The sequence below is a fragment of the Lycorma delicatula genome, chromosome 4, assembly GCF_047948215.1.
Source record: "Lycorma delicatula isolate Av1 chromosome 4, ASM4794821v1, whole genome shotgun sequence".
Taxonomy (NCBI): Eukaryota; Metazoa; Arthropoda; class Insecta; order Hemiptera; family Fulgoridae; genus Lycorma; species Lycorma delicatula.
The window spans coordinates 60,723,675-60,739,474 of NC_134458.1; the positions used below are offsets into that span (position 1 = coordinate 60,723,675).

The following is a 15,800-nucleotide window of genomic DNA, read 5'->3' on the forward strand; positions in this document are numbered from 1 at the left end:
TATTAAATCCCCTAAATAAACATGTTTCATTCGATTAAGTGTTGAAAAACTAAATTGGACTGCAGTTCTGCACCGTTTTACTCTAATTCAGTTAAATATCTTAGTGTTTATTTAGATAATCATCTAAATAAAATGAGTGTGACAAACGTTTATGTAATAAGTTTAGGACATTATCTTTTATGTTTTATAATGGGACACGGTAATCCTTCATCACACGAAAAAGATTTTCTGTATTTTATATATTGATTAATGTTTTGTATTTTAGATTTTTTTATATTATATGAAATATAAACCACCAAAACACAATAATTAGATAAGTTAAACTTACCTTATTAGTTTCCAATAACTGGCTTTCGCGATATTCCACATCTTCAGTTGTATTAAATTTTATTTTTGTTTCATTAAAACTTATTCTTTTTAATGATTTGTCATTTTTTTCAGAAATTATTATATTTTCTATCATCAAATTTTAAATGATATAAAAATACTTGTACTGTACAGTACTGGAATCAAAATTTTAGATTTTATGTATTTGGCTAGATATGTCATTATATCCCATAGTAGACCATCATCGTAAATTCTGGATCAAGTTAAAAAATGGATTATCAGAGCCTGGAAAAAGCTATATGATGTACAGGAACATTCAGAAGTAAGACTGCTCTCGTTCTGATTAATATATTAAACCTAATGGAATGTTATGACCTCCATGATTATAAGAGGAAACAGCCATGATGCCTACTTTTTTTTTAGTTGGGCTAAATGCACTGGATAACAAAATTCAAATTTTTGTTTTTTACAAAGATTTTAATAGCTGAATTTTATAGCATTTTGATGCTAATTTCAAATATGTATTTGGTTTCTTTCGGTCAGGCACATTTGTTTGTCATTACCATTTTATGTTTTGAGAAAAAAGCATTGTGATGGTAGTATAACAGTATTATACATGCAATTCCTATTTTCCTAAAATCTGCTTGAGAAAGGGAAAAAATCCAGATGAGATTCTAAGAAGTTTATCTTCACTGACATATTACAAATGAGTGCATTGTAGTTTTTAAGAACCTCAGTTCAATACAGAGTTCTTTGTATTTATTTTCCTTATGATTTCCAAGGAAGTTTGTACAACCTTTTTAAAAAATGTCCACGCAGCAACAGTCATTCAAATATTTTCTAATTCAATATCATTCAATAGCTCTCTTATTTGTGATCTAACAACTACACCTTCCTTTATCTGAATTTTTTAATGCATGTTTTTGATATATGTTTGTGAAATATTAATTGTGAAGAGTGGTTAAAGTATAATATAAATTTAATAAAAATAAAATTAGTAAAAAAAATAAGAAATGTGAAAAACGTTAGGAAATATAACAAATCCCTTTGCTAAGCACAAACTAGTTTATTGGGAGTGTCCAATGAATAAATATTTAAGGACTTATCCCTCTTTGCTTAAAAATTAAGTAACATAATGACTTAATAGAATAAATATTTGCTGACAAATTGATCTATGTTCATTGTTACATGATGAAATTATTATTTTTAAAATGATAAAGATTTTATAAATCTTTTTTTAAGATGCAATTCTCATTTAATCAAATGAATCAACTGGCACATCATAGTTGAAACCTGTGATTGGTGACATACTTATATATTGTCTTTTTTTTTTGTAATCCCTTCACTGGGTCGTTTCTTTTTTTTATAAAATAAAAAATAATTATAAAAATTGTTACTTCAAAATATTTATGTAAAATTGTATAGTTATCACACTGGTAACTAACATCACTGATAACTAACAATTAGTTATCAGACTGGTCAAGCATAAACACGCAGTCCAGTTATCAAATTAAAAGTAGAAAAACAACTTAATAAGATGGAATGTTTATTCATTTATTCATGAAAAAAAAAAATTACTATCAAAAGTTTAATTTCAGTGCTAGTATTAGTAAATGGAAAGATGTGATTAAAAGCTTATGAAAGACAATAATATTACAATTAAAATAAAGATAGTTAACAAAAATAGTAATACAGAATAAAAAAAAATTCTTTGAGGGTCTCAACAGGAATCAATTCCCATTACAGTATATTATATTTGCTCTATTAATGTCATTTATGATTGAGTTGAAAAAAGGTTAAATTTACTTATTTTTTTCAGATCCTCCTTTTGCAGCCCAAGAAACACTACGTGCTTGGCAGAAAAAAAATCATCCATGGCTAGAATTGTCAGACGTTCATAAGGAGACTACAGAAAATGTTCGTATAACTGTGATACCTTTTTACATGGGCTGTCGTGACACACAAACTGCCTCTGTCTATTGGGTATAATTCATTTATTTAATTTTTTTATTAATGTATTTAACAGTATAAGTTTCTTATTGTATTGCAAGATCCTGTATGTTCTGTTTTTCTTAGAACAGTTCTGGAGTTCCAATGTATCCTTGATTTTCCCCCAATGTTCAAAAAAGGGAAGAAATTACAAATTTCTAAGTAAATTCAGTAAACTATTTCTTTTTTATTTGTTGTTTTGAACTACCTGATAAACTTTTGGCCGGTGTCTAAGAACCATTAGTTTATTCATTGGATAATTCATTTTCTTATTAGGTTGCTGTGTCATCGTTCACATTTTATTAAGGATGTAATATTACAGATTATAACTCATTTAAAAATTATTGCTTACAGTTTAATTAATTAATATCTAATTTAATAGTATTAGGTGTATCTTAAATATGTAGATAAACTTTATGAGTAGATTTCTCAGATTAAAATAAAAATAAAAGGGGTACTAGAACTATACGTCTAGAAATGGTTAGTTTTGTCTGTCAATTGTCTTGAGTTCTCATGGTATACTTGTTTGAACTGATTTCTTAAAAAACAATAAATATGATAATTCTTCATTTTGAAATTTCAGATCTGCAACCACATTAATTTCTAAATCATTAATTTCTCTGTAACCGTTTATTAGGGGCTATCACCTCCATTAAGAATTAAATTACAACTTTGAAAAAAAAATTATAAATATCCAGTTTTAGAAAAGAAAGATGTATTTTTTAGTATTTAAAAATAACCTACGTTAATTTGATTGTGTGCGCGAGTTATTTATTGCATTTTTAATATAATTGGACTTTTTACCTAAAAGTTTCCCTCTCAAAACTGTTTGATTATCAGTTTAATTTACGTGTAGCCAGCAACAAGCAGCATCCAGTCATTGCAGTGTTGCAAGGAAACAATTAACTGAAATACAGGTGTAAAAGTTATGTTCAGTATCACTGCATTTATAGAACTTATAATTTCCAAACTAAATTAAACATTTTTAAGCAATTGATAAAAAGTTTGTTTAAATTTTCTCTTTGAACCAATCATTAGACTTTAGACATTATTAAACATTAGACTTTATCTAAATTCCCTGAAACTATATCATGTTTAATTTTATTGTAATGATGTAATATTTAGTACTGTCAATTAATTGGTAAATGGTATTATTACTGTAATTGTTAGGGTCTGTTTTGTCCCCTTTTTTGTGTAGGGGATGGATGAGGGCTGTCCAGTGTTCTGGTAGTTCTTTGATCCAGATGTTGACAAAACTGTTGAAGAACAATCAATTTTTTCTGATCTTCCTGCAAGTGTCCAAATCTATACAAAAGTTTGATCTCCTGCTGCTTTGTAATTCATCTCACCCAGTGCGCAGTAGAGTTCTTTTATTGTGGGAGAGGTTGGCGTTTTCTAGTGGTGTTGAAGTTTAGGAGTTCTGTCGGTTCTTCGCAATTTAGGAGTTTGTTGAAATATTTAGCTAGGATTTCCACATTGTCTTTATTGATATGGGCCAGTTTACCATTTTCATTCTTTATTAGTAGGGTTGGGGGTTTGTATTTTTGGAACTGATTTTAAGGTTTTGTAGTAGTCTCGACTGTTTTATTGAATTCTTCTGTTGACTTCAGGGTGTCTTTATGGTGTTGTCTTTTTATTATTCTCCCTAGGGTTCGGGTTGTTTCTTTTCTTTGTTTTATTAGATTTTGGAAAGATGTTTCTGATTCTTGGGATTATTGAAATACCCACGCTTGATGTTTTTTCTTCGCTGTTTCATCACATACACTGTTCTACCATTGATGTCTTATGGATTTTATTGGGGCTAATTCTTCTGTAATTTGTTTAAGATTGTTGACTAGATCTTTGAGTTTATCTATGATTGTTATTTTGTCGGTTGCTTTTTGGTAATTTTCATTCTTGATTTGTTGGGTAGGGTCCATTTTTCTTTTAGTTTTAGGGGCTTGGTTTTGTTGCTTTCTTTGGGGAGTAAACTTAATTTTTATTGTGATTACTTAATGATCTGAGCCTGTGTCTACTCCTTCAAGGACTTTTACATGGTAGATCTACTTGTGGTGGTGTTTGTCCATTGAGACATGGTCTAGCTGCCATTCTCATTTAGTGTAGTTGGGGTGTTTCCAGATCTTTAGTTTTTGATGTTTCCTCTTGAAATATGCAAATTTTGTGGTTAGGTAGTAGTTTTTGCAGAGATTGACAAGTCTCTGTCCATTTTTGTTTGTTTTCTTTTGGACAGGTCATTTTCCACTGATATCATGGTATCTTCTTTCTCTGCCTAGTTGAGCATTGAAGTCTCCAATTAATTATTTAACATATTTAAATATATATATATATATATATATGTCTTAACATTACATGTTATGGAAAGGTAAAACTGGCTTTGTTGTCAGTATGTTGCTTTCATAGAGTAAATAATGATCAGAATAAATCATATTTGGAAATGAATTCCTAAAACAAAATAGGGAACTTTTTCTATCCAAAAGTGTGCATATGTTTTATATTAATATATCAGTGAGTAGCTACCAGATAGTTGTTGAATGCTTAAGTGATTTGAATTTACTCTCAGGTTTTTTTAATAAATATTGTAGAACTAGTAATGAAGATGAATTGACTCTACATTCATGCCGTAGTGACATCCTCAATTTTTCACTTTCCTGCTCAGACGATATAAATGCAAATCCTTTCCAATACTGATCTGTGTTTTAAATAGTGGATGGCCTTTTTATAAGAAAAAATTAACACTATAAATTTTCACAGCTTAATAATGGTAGATTCTAAACTCTTTTCATTAATAAATAAATTAAATCGATCTCATTATTCTGCAATATGCTGGTCTGTAATATAATGTGCTGTCACTTATATCAAACAACTCTGCACTAATAGAGATCTGGCTGTTAGATTTTTTTTCTGAGACATTGAATAAAAGGAATAATTGTTTGGCTTCTATTTTATTGTGGTCTTCTCAAGATCTTGCAGAAATGAGTTTGTCTTAAATGCCTGTTGTGATTCTTTATTTAGATGGCAGTTCTTGTAACTGGACTTTATTAATATCATTGTTTTATGTGTGTATCACCCTCTTGATATCAATAACCTCCCTCTTTCTGCATCAGCTTTACAGGTTTTTTTCTGTAGTTTCTACAAACTATAAGTACATTTCATTAGTAAGCAATTTTTGTATGGGTTGGCAGTCGATTCTATTTCAAGAAATAACCTTTTGTCTCTTATGCATTATATGGATTGTAGCATGTAATTAAGCAATACACAAGAATTTCTCAACACCCTGCTTTTGTTATAAAAGTGCTTTGCCAATGATACTGTTATATGCAATGATGTGGTGGTTAATTATTATGGATTATCTACCACTTTACACACTTAAATTTCTCTTTTAATAAATATAACATATATACAAAATGCCAATAAATTTGTTTTGAAATGCATATATGATGATAAATTTAAAAAGATTTTGCAAACATGTAGTTAGCCACTTATTTACTTGGAACCTTCTGTAGAGATAGCTTTCAATGTTTTATGAGTTTCTTTTCCCATTCTTTTAATTTTTGAGGTTCCCGGTAAGAAATGGCTGTACCATCGTAAAGGAAATCTTTTTGTAATATAAGAAAATATGATTAGATGATTCATCATTTAGTTGATTCAGATATACTCAACTGTAAAATAAAAGATATTTCTCACAAGATAAGAAATATAATTTTGTTAAATTTGCCAACCTCCCTGACCGAGTGGTAGTGTTTTTCAGCCTTTCATCCAGAAGTTCACAGATTTAAATCCTGGTCAGGCACAGAATATCTTTACCCATCTCTAAAGTTTCCTTCTTGTTCCTTCCCCTCATGCACATTTCAAGCATGTATGATGATTTAATTAAAAATACTGTAACATGTCATGATTGATACTGTATGTACGAGGGTTATTTTTTTTCAAGGTCCGATCGGTCGCGAAATAAAAACTCGTGCAAAAATCGGATGAACCTTTGCGCATATGTGTTGTGCAGCGTCACTTCGTTTAGTTCTGAACACGCAGCTAGCACGTAAACATGTCTACAACAATAGCATCTCCCGCCAAATGTGAAGTGCGTGCGGTAATTCCATTTCTTCAGGCTGAGGGGTGTAATGCAGCTAAAATTCATCCACGAATAAGTAATATGTACAGTGAAACTTTAATGAGTGACAGCAAAGTGTGACAATGGTGCAGGAACTTTAAAGTAGGACGTACAGATATTTATGATGCAGGCAGTCAGGGAAGGAAGCGAGTGTCAACCGATGATCTCGTTGAGCGAGTGGATGAGGCAATTCGAGAGAATCGTCGGTTCACAATTTCTGTATTAAGTGATTCATTTCCTGAAATTTCAAGGTCAGCTCTCTACACCATTGTGAGTGAGAGACTTCAGTACCGCAAACTGTATGCAAGATGGGTTCCCAAGATGCTGTCCAACCATCACAAAACAATGAGAATGGACTTCTCCCTAACGTTTCTCCAGCGCTACTACAATGAAGGAGAAGATTGTTTTGAACAAAATTGTCACAGGGGACGAGACATGGGTCCATTTTGAAACAAAAGAACAATCCAAACAGTGGATGCATTCTCATTCTCCCAGTAAGTTCAAGCGAACCTTCTCCAACAGAAAGTGTGTGGCTACTGTGTTCTGGGACCGGAATGGAATTCTCTTGGTGGAATTCATGGAACGTAGCACGACCATCACTGCAGCCTCATACTGTGTGACTCTTCAATGTCTACGAAGGGCAATTCAGAATAAGCGGAGAGGAATGTTGTCATCAGGCATTGTCTTTCTCCATTACAATGCTCGGCCGCACACTGCAGCTGTAACAAAGAAGCTCCTGCCGCGTTTTCGTTGGGAAGTGTTTGATCACCCATCATACATCTCGGACTTGACTCCATCCGATTTTTACCTCTTTGCTCACATGAAACGCTGGCTAGAGGACAACATTTTGGCACAGACATCGAGCTGCAGACCAGCATAGAAACATGGCTGAAAACACAGGCGGCTCTGTTCTATGACGAGGGTATTAGAAAGTTGGTACTACCCTACGACAGATGTCTAAATCGGAGTGGCGACTATGTAGAAAAATAGTGTAACTATGTAAATACTTGTTACAAATAAAATATTTTTTATTTTCACTGTGGTTTTAATTTTGTGACCGATCGGACCTTGAAAAAAATAACCCTCGTATGTATCTGCATTACAAGTATATAAAATAAGTACTTGATGTACATTTAAATAAACCCTACAAAACACTAGATTACAAATAATAATTTACTCTATATTAATTAAAGTGATCATTAGTAATAGATAATAATAATTGTTTATTAGTTGTAATTAGCCATATGATTTGAAGTTAATTTCTCATAAGCAATATTGTTGACAAATATTTAGTGATGCTTTTAACATAGTGAATAATCAATCTTACAGGTGAAAATCAGTATCAGTTATGTCAAATTATCCTATTTACAAGCAAGCAGAAATGATTTTATGTATAGCAGAGAACTTGCAGAGCTCTGTGAGATTATTTCCGTATAGACAATAGCCAAATCATAGAACTTTACTGCATTATTCTTTCAGTTCAGAGTAACAGGAACATTAAAACCATTTGCTGGAGGTTGAGGTTTGAACATCTCAAATAGAGTAGAATATCTTAAAATGTGTCTGTCAAGATCTTAATGTAAGTATAAGATAACTAGCATTAATGATATTAATTACTCATTTGACTATTCGGAAAGTATTCTATGAGAATATATTTTTCTTACCAAGATAGTTAACCCTACCGCAGACCACCAAAAAACCAAAAAAAATGTACTTTTCCTTCAGCTTATGCAGTAGTATGGCAACAAAATCATTCCTGCCATTATATCATAGGAGCACTAATAGCATAATAGGAATTTCCATATTTATATTAAAATATTTTTTGCAATTCAAACACCTCTCTCAATAAAAACAATAATAGTAAGCATTTTTACAGTACTACATAAATCATTTTTACCATTGTATTTAGAGTATAAAAGTATAATTTAATTATTCAGATATAATTTTTACCTGTTAATAATCTGATTTTAATCCTTTTTCACAATATATATGTGTTGTTGAGGTGCTGATTTTTTTTTTGAATCATGGTAATTTTTTGCTCTATTTTATTTAATTCATCCACAATAACTTACCTGTTATCAGAAATAATGTGCTCTTAGTTATATTTATTAGAATGGTTCTTATCGAGTTATTTTGTAAAAATATTACTAGTTCATTAATAATTATTATTTTATTTAATTTTAGTGGCGATACTGTATCAGACTAGAGAATCTTGGTGAAGCTACTGTACAATTAAGAGAGCGGCACTGGAGAATTTTTTCTCTGTCAGGAACTTTGGAAACAGTCCGGGGAAGAGGAGTTGTGGGCCAAGAACCTATTTTATCAAAGAGTTTACCTGCATTCCAATATAGCAGCCATGTCAGTCTTCAGGCACCTAGTGGACATATGTGGTATTTTTTTATTATTGAATAAACTTTGCAATGTTTTATTAAATTTTAATCAATGTTCAGTGAATTTTAGCTATTATACTGGAAAACCTCATATCAGTCAAATTAACACATTTTTTAACTGGTGGAAAATGCATTTACCTGTCTAAAGGTTGCCCTTTTAAGTTTATTTTTAGGAGGTAGATACTTTTATAAGAAAATTGCTGAAGCAGGTATCTAAGTTACATATACATTTTCCCATCTTCTTTGGCCATGAGGCTGTCAATATTTTTTTTTTTTTATGTATTACACTGGGGAGTTTTGCAAGTACTTGCAGTTATCAAATTTGATGTAGGTGTAACTGAAGTTTTTTTGTGCCCTTGTGAACAAGTCCAGTCTATAGAAAAAGTTTTCCAGGTGGCTTTCCTGGAAAACAAAAGCAACTGATGAATGTTGTACAAACTGTCACCATGTAACACTGATATACTATCACCATATTTATGATTAGCTGCATTCCCTGTTTTACAAAATCTAGACACTAAACAAACAATTTTCTGTTTGGTTGGTACTGGACTATAAAAAAAATTAACCATAAAAACATTCTGGCATTTAGAATAAGAGTGAGTGATTAAATTATGTTCTGCAGTCAGTATATGCTGGACTTGTGATAACAGCATGCTTGTTTACTGTTGCACACTACTGAAAGATGGAAGAACAATCAGTGAAGTAATATGTTCATTACGACTTTGTGTAGCAGTCTCAGCAAAATATCTGCCTTGCCAGGAAACCCTGTAATACAACATATAAGCGCCCATTTTGGATTGGTTAACTTTAACATTCCATGTAACATTTGGAGATAACTCATGCCAAAGTTGTCATCTGAGATGGTAATTGTAAAATATGGTGATGGATGTAAAATTTATGATGTAACAAAATCTAGTGCATTTTTTAGTCAAGCTGCAAACACATAATTCACTTACTAATGAGTGAATGCTTGGTTATTGTAGCAGGTAAAAATGACACCTACAGTTGTAATTTACAGAATATCATAGCCAATGTATAATTTTTTTGTTAAAAACCAGTTTTACTTGTCAATGGATTAAAATCTGTACACTTAATAAATATTGTTCTTTGTCCTGAGAAATTCATTTCAAAATGTAGGGTGCATATGAGTGTGTATCTATTACAAGTCCACTGCACAATTACATAAAAATATAATGGCTAGTCTGCCACCCTGATGATGCAGCGTATAACTGACTTGGTCTCTATTCAGACCAAGTTGGAATATAACCAGCAGTCTTCAGCAAACAGTTAACCATTCAACCAACAGTTAATCACCACTCCTGCTGGCAGAGCAATTCACAACTACACTGGCAAAGTGGTGCACAACTCATTGGCAAAGCAACCTATCTCCCACTACAAAATGCCTGACTTTTCACTTGGCAGAAACTGATATTTTCTGATTCTCAATCACCTTTTTGGTGATGAAGTACACCTACTGAGAGTATAACCAAGGTAGAGCAAAGTTATTAACATGATCACCTGTCTCTGTAATATTTAGTGGTAATGTATTTTCTTACACCATACACTCCAAACTTATAATACTAAAAATCTTTTTATTAAAAACATCACCCAATAACACACTAAGTTTTATATTCTATAATTTAATCGCCCTTTACTTTCTGTAATTTAGACTCTGCAACTGATGATTCACTTCTTTCTGTCTATATCAAAGAGTGTAAAAGAATATATATAAAAATCATAAATGATAATAAAATCTCAATTTTAAAATAAAATTTAAGTATAAAATATGTGACATCTAACTTTATTCTACTTGTCAAATTCCCTCCATAACCTTAAACTGGATGAAATTGAATGAAACATGACAATTGCAGAATACTGCATTTAGAAATTAGCAACATAGCAAATTATAAAATATATTCACTTTTTGCACCAAACAGTTCTTAATGTTTATTATAAATTTCAATTTAATGAGGCAGTTGTAGGAATTCCATTCATAAATGTACAAATTGAGTGAAGATATGCTATTAATAACCATGTGTTCTCATTTATATTCTTTGTACTTTGTATAATTTTTAAAAAACTAATTATTTATTAACTGCAGTGTATTTTTTAAAATGTTTGTACAATGTTGGCTAATGTCATAAAGTAGCACATAAGTCAAGTAAACTTATTAATTATTTTGTTACTTTAATTAATTAATTACTCATATAAATTATTGAGTAATTACTTGTACAAATTTTGTCAATTTCCCAGAAAATTGATTTAAATAGATTTATTATTTCTTTTCATTTATTACTTAACTTATTTATTTTCTATTATTCTCTTGATGAAATTTTTGTACATCATTTATTCTGTGGATGTCCTTTTATCGCATCACAGCTGAGTAATAGATTTGAGAAACAAAGTCATTTGGTCTCATGAAATTCATTATAACAGTTTCACAGTTTGTTGAAGTTAACAAATAATTTTTCTGCTAAATCATGAATGAAGCTATTTGAGTCCCTGGTAGAAACCATTTGATGTTTTTCATCCTTCAGAAGGGATCAGGGAAAAGGGTGTAAGAAAGGGACAAAGAGTGTAGAAACAAGATGGCCAATTCATCAGTGTTGATTGGAGTAGTTTACCTTTTGCCCAGGACCAAATTGATCAACTGAGAATAGTTCTTTAACACTAAAATACAGGATTCAGTAAACAAATTGGGAAGTAAGAATTCTAAAATGGGTCAAACATTTTTAAATAAAATATTATATTGATGTAAATCCATAAGTGATTCTACATTTTTTAGCTACATTAGTATTTGTGTTACAGGTATTTGAACAAATTAGTATTACTTGGCGTTTATTTTCATTCTCCATTTTCCTTTGTGTTTCTTAATTTAACTCAATAAAGATTTCACTTTTCTCAAATATCAGATGAAGAACTTTAAAAGTAATCTTATCTTGAAAGTAAATTGTCTTCAGGCTCTGATGACATTCCACCATTGTTATCAGACCCCATTATATATTTTTTAAACACTGTTATACATAATTAACTCATCTTTATATCAAGTTTCCCTGAAGAGCTGTAAGTGGTTGAGGTCATCCTTATTTTTAAAAAAGTGAATATTTTAATTTAAAAAAGAACCAGTTTATAAAAGGCCGGGTGGTTTATAAAAGGTTCTTGCTACAGACTAGTTACATTCTGATATTTGCAAAACTCTTTGAACATGTAGTTGCTGAATATGACTGATTGTTGGACAAACAGCAGTATGGTTTTACATCTGGCTGATACACTATTGTATTATAGTGTTGATTTTATCCAATCCATAATTAATTCAATCGATTAACATGAAAATTTATCAACAGTTTCTTGAACCTAACTCTTTAATTAAATATATAAACAGGATTAAGAATCAAAAGACACCTCTCTGTGATGGGTACTATATTTATATTTGCAATTTATTTTTTATATTCAAGACATTTTGATGATATGTTTTGGCATTTTTGATGATTAATATTTTTACTTCTATCTGAATTAATTTTAGTTGTATATGATTTCTCAATACCTACCCGAAAAATAAATCACTCGCACACACTCTTCATGTTATTATTATACAAGTAGTATTTTTACCTGTGTAGTGTACACAGATAAAAATACTACTTGTATAATATAAGGTTTATACCTTGTATTATATTATATAGATCTATATATTATAACCTTATAATTAACTTATTATACCGGATTATAACCTTATATTATATATATATAGACTTTATATTATAATATAAGGTCTGCTACTTGTATAATGTGAGATTTGGAAAATTTGCTTACTTTTAATTTAATTATTTTTCAGGGGAACTTTTCGGATGGAACGAGAAGATGGATACACATTTGATTGCCGTATTCCTCCATTTTCACTTGAAAGTAAACATGATGAACCTCCCACAGATTCTAATAACAGTTTTATTTAAGATTATTTTTATTTATTTTTTTTAATTATGATTTTTTCATAGTTAATCCATTATTTCTTAGTTACAGATAATTTGTCCTATGTAAAGCAAGCAGTATTTGTTATTTTTTGTTAATTTAATTTATTATAGTTTTGTTTGTTCTAACTCTTTGTTTATAGTTATGTATCTTTTCATTTTTCTGTTATCTTATGTTTTTTTTAAATTTTCTAGCATGTTACTGTGAAATATTAATAAATTTTGTTCAGTTTTTTTCTAATAAAATAAAATTTTTACTTGTAATTTAATAAACATGTTTCCATTTGATTAAATTTTAGCACTTTAGAACGCTTGGTTATTGAATTTTAATTAGTCTTGAAGTTGCTGTATATTTATAATTTTTCTACTTGTAAAAATATTTTCCCTATTAAAATGTTATTACTTACAATAAAAATTACAGGGATTTTTTTTCCACTGTAGGACTAGTCCGATTTTTTCATAGTTCCTTATAATTTCCTTTTCTTTTTTGATAATAAATTATTACAATAAGCCATTTGTGTATTATTATATGATTATTTTCAAAAATATTTTTGTTTCATTATTTATTAAGTTAGTACTAAAAGAATTACTTTGTAATTCTACAGCGGTTTTTATATATAAAATAAGCAAATTCTAATCTGTACAGTCATTGTAAATAACATTAGTTTGTAAAATTTGAAGTAGTATTTGTGTTTATACACAGTTAAAAATTCTGTGTATTACATACATTATGCCATTAGTGTATTCAGTTATTGTTCTTGTATATATATGTATAAATTTTTGTATAAGTAATTGTTACACATTTTTCTTTTTTTTTTATGATATATAATTATTCATTGAAAATCATGACTCATAGTTTTTGTATACATTTGTAGGTCAATTAATAATAAAAATGTTTTTGTATATAATTATTTAGAAATAAATTATTAAAATCTTTCATGATATAAAGTATAATTTTTTTTTTTTTAATTTTTGAGTTTAAAATTTTATATTATTAACATCTTTAAGAACTGTTTATCAAAATTATATCAGTCATTATCTTTAAGAATTTCGTCATAAAAAAGAAATTAATAAATCTGTTTCAAAAATGTTTGTCATTTTGTATTCTTTCTAAATTAATCCTATTTATTCATATTTTACTTTTAATGGAAAATTAATACTTGGCATATGTCCTTTTCATCTATCCAGAAATATAAAGGTTTCTAACACATGTGCCAGAAAACTTCTGCAGAAGTAACTGCTCTTAAATAACTTTTGAGTTACTTATGAGTAATTGAAAAAAATTACTTAGAACATCAACCTACATTTTGATTTTAGAAACTCCAATCTGTTGGCATTACACTTTTTTGAGGTGACTTTTTTTGTTTTAACATAAATTTATTCATCAAATAGCATGTATGTTACACAAAGTAATATTCCTGTGGTTATGTATCAATATATAAAAAGAATCCTTTTAAGTTTTTAGAGCAGTCTTGAAAACTCTTGAATTTCATCACTGTATTAAAAAATGACGACACTTCACAATGCTTTTCGAGGAAAATCCAGATTATCACTCAGGAATAACATAATTCATAGGTCATTCTTCAACAGAAATTATAAGAATCCCTTGTTGTTAAGCCCTGTATTTTACTGTAAGAACACAGATTCTTGTTTATCATAAAAACAATAGTGAAATGTTTTTTTCATTATAAAAGATTTTGATTGAAGTCTGTGCTCTGTTTTGTTAGGAACTGTTAAAAATTATTTTACATGATATACACTAAAAATATCTGCCCTGAAATCATTACTTATAAGTTTAGTACTATTGTAATAAGTACAGGGTCAATATTTTTATGCTCTGAATAATCAGGGAAAATTATCTGTAAAACAGTTATCAGTTGAACATTTTTTCAACCCTCTATCCTTTATTTTCAGCAAGTCCCGCAGCATTTTGCCATAATAGTACGCTTCATGATTGCTATCAGCCGCTGCTGTGTAAAATGACAGACTCAATTTATTTAGTAATATAGGAAGAACAGGAAACCTGTTCCTCCCACCATGCTACCGTCATTCCGATTTCCACTGCTTTATTCAATGTTCAGTTTACAGTTATTGCAATTTTTGTTATAAAAACATTGTGTTTACAGTATGTTTTTTTTCCATAATGTAATTTTTTTTTTTTTAGTAGTGTTGTGTTTATGTAACGTTTTCTTTTTCCAATTGTGTTTATAATACAAGTTTTCTTTCTTCACCATTTTTTTTTTTTTTGTGAATTTGCATGCACTTGATTTGTTGTTTTCAATTTGTTTTAGGGATATTTTTTGTAGAAAGTAAACAGTTCAAACATGGCAGAAAATAGTGCTTATGTAATTGATAATGAAGTAACAAAGTTATTAGATGAGACTGATGATGAAGTTGAAGTTGGTAGTATAATGCATAATGGTTCTGGTGATGCAGTAGATCTACAAAATGAGATTTGTAATAGAATGACTGATTTATTTTCTGGAAATGCATTACAAGTCACTGATAGTAATAACTTGGGGTTTATGTTTACAAAAGATGAAGAGGGAAATACTGTTGTTGTTTGGGAGAGGATGGAAAATTATCAGGGTAAGGTACAAAATTTTACTGTTTGTAATACTGGACCACAGATGGATTTCAATAGCATTTCTGAGACTTTTAAATTCTTTTTTGATGAGATTATTATAAATATGATAGTTCAGGAGACCAACAGATATGCTCAGTAAGAGAGAGCAAAGTTGGGTATGTTGTTCCCATTGTTCTCACGACAATGGAAATGGTCTGGCTGCAACAGTGATGATATATATCTACTATTATCTATTTTTATTCTCATGGGCATATCCAATAGACCAACCTTCAGATCCTATTTTTCAAAAAACCCATTACTGGAAAGCAGAATTTTTTCTTCAATCATGTCTTGTGACGAACATGAGTTGCTATCAAAATCTCTTCATTTCAATGACAATACACAAGTAGAAAATTTTAATGGACCAAAAAATTATTCAAAATTCACCCTATAGT

General features: G+C 29.7%; 1 protein-coding gene across 2 annotated transcripts in view; it reads left to right on the plus strand.

Annotated features, from left to right (window-relative positions):
- Nucleotides 1-13,863, plus strand: part of POLDIP2 (DNA polymerase delta interacting protein 2) — a 34,657-nt gene extending 20,794 nt beyond the window's left edge. For both annotated transcript variants that reach the window (XM_075363077.1, XM_075363078.1), the window contains exons 5-7: nt 2,147-2,310; nt 8,609-8,814; nt 12,647-13,863. In XM_075363077.1, coding sequence (XP_075219192.1) covers nt 2,147-2,310; nt 8,609-8,814; nt 12,647-12,764 — 488 coding nt within the window. In that variant the 3' untranslated portion in view covers nt 12,765-13,863. The remainder of the gene's footprint in view (nt 1-2,146; nt 2,311-8,608; nt 8,815-12,646) is intronic.
- Nucleotides 13,864-15,800: the final 1,937 nt, after the last annotated feature.